General features: G+C 60.9%; 1 protein-coding gene across 1 annotated transcript in view; it reads right to left on the bottom strand.

Annotated features, from left to right (window-relative positions):
• Positions 1-975: 975 nt before the first annotated feature.
• EPHA8 (EPH receptor A8) overlaps positions 976-4,382 on the bottom strand; it is a gene marked incomplete at its 5' end in the record, with an annotated part of 34,473 nt that continues 31,066 nt past the window's right edge. The window contains 4 exons of the mRNA XM_032760914.2: positions 976-2,922; positions 3,086-3,259; positions 3,471-3,661; positions 3,749-3,898. Of these exons, the coding sequence (XP_032616805.2) occupies positions 2,808-2,922; positions 3,086-3,259; positions 3,471-3,661; positions 3,749-3,898 (630 nt within the window). The remainder of the gene's footprint in view (positions 2,923-3,085; positions 3,260-3,470; positions 3,662-3,748; positions 3,899-4,382) is intronic.

The following is a 4,382-nucleotide window of genomic DNA, read 5'->3' as shown; positions in this document are numbered from 1 at the left end:
GAAGGGCCTGGCGCTTAGTTTGGAGTCTCAGGGGAAGCATAGCTGGCTTGAAATCAGACAGATTTAGCTTTACATGGTGGCTCTGCCATGTGGGACATTGGCCTCTCTGAGCAAGCTTTTGCCCATGTGTAAGTGGGGGATGATATTCTCAGTCTCATAGGGCTATTGTGATTCTGAGTGAGACAGTGTAGGAAATGCAGCGTAGGTGTTTTCTGCCTGTTCCCACTTCCCCAGTTTGAGGGAGGTTCAGGAGTGAAGCCCTTCTCTCAGTTGGAGATCATCCACTCCCTCATCTCGAAGACCCTGGAGCACCTTTTCCAAATGTCTGAGCCACTGGCACAAATGGATGCTGTTGTTATGTGCTCTGCCTCTGTCTCTGCCCAGAACCCCTGCTGCTGTTCCCTCTCCCCATGAGCAGAGGGAGTCCTCGGCTCCCTGACGTAACTCTGGAAGATGCTCGGACCCTGTCTTCCCCGTTCTGCCTCCCAGCACCCAGGTCTCCCAGTGGCCCTCCTTGATCCTGAGAAAGTTGTTCCCAGGAAATGTCCTTTCCCTGTGTACTCCTCTTCCAGGGGGGGCATCTTTCTCCCCCAAGAGAACTCAAGGGCAATGCCCAGCTGGGACTGGACTCTATGGTTAAGTACCGTGTGCACCCCTTGGAAGAGAGAATTTGGGGCTGTGGGGTGCTTCCTAGCTGAGCCTGGGATTTGGGGTGTGACAATTCTAGGCTCTGATTCATCCCCCGGTCTGTCCTTGGCTTTAGGCAGGTTGGCTGAACCAGGACTCAGCTTCCCCGTATGTACAATCCATGCACTAATCCTACCTCCCCGGACAGATGAGAAAACCAGAGGGGAGAAAAATGGATGGGATGCAAACAGTAGGCGCTCAGTATGAGGCCGGCCCTTCCCCAACAGGAGATGTCAAGCTTGTAGCGATGGGGAAAAAATGGGGGACACAGGCAAAGATGAGGCAGAATTTATTCTTGCGGGTAAGTTCAAGAGTCAGGATGGAGACCACAGAGAGGCAGATCCCCGGGACCCTGAGAGGGACCCCACGCTAGAGTGAGGGGCCACACTTTCGCAAGTGCCAGGCCCACGGTGCCTCCATGACTGAGGATCCAGAGCCCAGAAACCGGGTAAGAGTGGGGTGGGGTGGGGAGGAAGACAGGATCCCCCCCAGATCGTGTTCTGACCATGTTTCCGACTTCCATAGGAAGGAAGAACAGCTCGGCTATATAGTAATATAATATATAGAGGTGTAGAGAGCTGGCCGCGGCACCTGGATGGGGCTGAGACTCCCCGAATTATTGCAGAAGGGAGAGGGGGCTCAGTGCTGGTGTCCCCGCGGGATAGCTGTGCTGGCTATGGGGAGGGGGGACAGGGCTGGGCAGCTGGGCTCGCCGCTCCCTCTGGGGCTGGCAGGGGGCACACAGTGGGGTTCCTGCTTCCCTGCCTGCCAACGGCCCCTGGGATGGGGCTTTCTCACCCTGGGTGCTTTTTATGTGCTTTGAAGACCATTTTTGCATTGTCAGGAGTGAGGAAAAAATATTCTGACATGGTAGAAAAGAGATATTTACATACCCTGGTGGGCCGTAAGGGGGAGGTCAGTGTGACAGGGGAGGGGCTTCCAGGGCACTTCCACCCCCAGCGCCCATGTGGGATGGTGTATGGGGACGAGAGCCTTGGCGGGAGGCCGGAGCCCCGACTCTGACGCTTGGTTGCGGTGCGACCTGGGACGGGGCATCACCCCTCTCTCCAGGCCTCAGTCTCCCCATATGCTACAGGAAGGGGTGGGTTGGGGGCTGAGAAGATAGGATCCTCTGGTCCCTGATCCTAGGCCTGGGGGACAAAGGGCAGGTGTCAGGGCTGGGCATTGAAAGGTTGGCGAAGGGACTTTGAGTGAGGAGACCTGGGCCGTGGAGGGAAGGCATCAGAGGCTAGAGGGGGCTGCTGAGCCCCTGGCCCTGGTCAGGCAGCCAAGCCCAGCTGAGGGCATCTCATGTGCTCTGCCGCGATGCCTCCATGAAGGCGGCCAGCGGGACTGGCCGGGAACCCTGTTTTCCTGTTAAGCAGTGGTGAGAGCCGGGTGGAGGCTGCAAGTGGCCTCCTCGGCTAGAGGGAGGACCCAGACCTGAGATACAGCCAGGGTGGGCTCACTCAGGCAGAGACGAGGGTGGGCCTGGTGCTGGTGCAGTTCAGAAGTGGCCCCTGGCTCCAGCCTCCAGGTGTGGGGGGACATAGAGGTGAGCCTCTCCCCTGCCCCCGTGGGTGCTGGACCTGGCGGTGTCACACTGAGTTCCCTGCTCACACACCTCCTCATTCATGACACACCATCCACCATCACCCACATGTGCCTCCAGCCTTAACGGATCAGCACACACTCATAACATGCACACGTCCATGCTGAGACCCGAAGGGGTGGACACACTTGATCACACACTGTTCACATGGGATCCCATGACCTTGTGAGAACACCCCCCACCACACACACACATGCACGCACACAGAGGCAGGCGAGTGATGTCCCTGTTGGACTCTGTGGCGTGGAGGCCCCAGGCTCTGGAAAAGAGAAGGTGCCTGCCCTGGGGGACAGGTGTCCTGGCCAGGGTGGCCACCAAAGGCCCCTTCCCAGGCACCTGACCCCTGATAACTCCAATAGGCTGTGGCGAAGCCTTCAGCCCCTCTAGCACCCAAGAGGAGGGCAGAGGCCTGGGGCTGCCCTGCCTGCTGCCAGCCCCTCATGTCCTCTGCCACTGGCATGACCTGGGGTGGGCTTGGTGGCGCCGCCTGGGCCCTGCTGGCTGTGCATCAGAGGTGCCGGCGGGGCCCCTGGGTGCTGGTCAGCTGGGCCCGCATGGTCTGAATGCTGCCCAGGATCTTCTTCTGGTGGCCCATGAGGGTGATGCCCAGGGCACGCACGTCCCTGTGAAGGAAGGGTGCTGCTGGCCAGCTGGGCCTGGGAGGCTGGGAGCCGCACACACAGCCAGGGCCATGGATCTGGTCCTATAGCCTCCCTGGAGGCCCTGCCTCTGGGTCCCCGCCCCTGCCCCCACACGCATGGGCCCCCAGCCCCACCCGTCACTCACTGGGCGTTCATGCGTAGCACCATGCCCAGAGAGGAGTAGCCGCCCGCAGCGAAGTGGTCTCGGTACCGGCCCATGCGGATGGAGTCCAGCCAGTCCCCCACGGTGAGGCCTCCACCGCCACCGCTGCCCCCTCGGAGGTCAAAGCAGCTCCGGGCGAAGGCAGGGGGTGGGCACCTGAGGCACAGGGGCTCTTGGTAAGTGGCCAGAGGGTTCGGGAGGCTGGACCCCCAAAAGAAGCAGGCTGAGGAAAGGGTTAGGCAGGGCAGGGGCCAGGGGCCCAGGCTGGGCCTGGTCCTAGTGTCAGGGCCAAACTGTCCCAGGGACAGATCTGGGGCAATACTGGGAGGCAGCTGGGCCTCAAGGAGCTGGGGTGGGCACAAGGCACCTGCTGACAGTGGCGGTGGCCCTGAGACTCTCGGGGCTGCGGATCAGCGCGTCAAGGACACTGACAATCTGGGAGAAGCGAGGCCGCTGCGCCCGGTCCTTGTGCCAGCAGTCGAGCATGAGCTGGTGCAGGGCTCGAGGGCAGCCCATGGGCGCGGGCAGGCGGTACCCCTCCTCCACGGAGCTGATGACCTGCAGGGGATCAGTGCTGGGCTCAGCCGTCCCTCCCTGCACCCCGAGGCTCCACCGCCCGCGGCCCTGCCAGGGCCGGGCACTCACATCCCGGTTGGTCATGTTCCAGTAGGGCCGCTCCCCGTAGGCCAGCACCTCCCACATGACCACGCCGAAGCTCCACACGTCGCTGGCCGAGGAGAAGGTGCGGAAGGCGATGGCCTCTGGGGCCGTCCAACGGATGGGGATCTTCCCGCCCTGCGACGGACACACAAGAGTCGAGGGGCTGCCCAGGCCTGGCAGGGTGTCCCCCGAGCCATCCGAATCACAGAGCTAAACACTGGGGTCCTGTTTTCCAGTCCAGGGGGACAACACAGCCCCCACCTTCCCAGAGCACCTGTCCTGAGGGAGGCCCCACAAGAGCCGCCGTGAAGATGAAGGAAGGAAGGATTGAGACGCCTGGTACAAGCAGGTGCTCAGCCAATACCAGTCACAAGCCAAGGGGGCTCAGGGGCCCCAGCCTAGTCATTTTCTAACTCTTGCCCTTCCTTCTCTTCCCCCACTTCCTTCTCCTTTCTCCTCCCTTCCCTTCTTCCTTTCTCTTTTTTCCTCCTCCCTTCCTTCCTTTCCTCCTCCTTCCCTTCCTTCCCTTCTTCCTTCCTCCTTCTTTCTGTCCTTCCTTCCCTTTCTTCTTTCCCTCCCACCTTCCTCCCTCCCTCCTTTCCTTCCGTCCTTCTTTCCT

Source organism: Hylobates moloch, unplaced genomic scaffold (genome assembly GCF_009828535.3).
Source record: "Hylobates moloch isolate HMO894 unplaced genomic scaffold, HMol_V3 SCAFFOLD_9, whole genome shotgun sequence".
In the NCBI taxonomy this organism is placed as follows: Eukaryota; Metazoa; Chordata; class Mammalia; order Primates; family Hylobatidae; genus Hylobates; species Hylobates moloch.
This window is presented reverse-complemented; position numbering and strand designations above follow the sequence as displayed.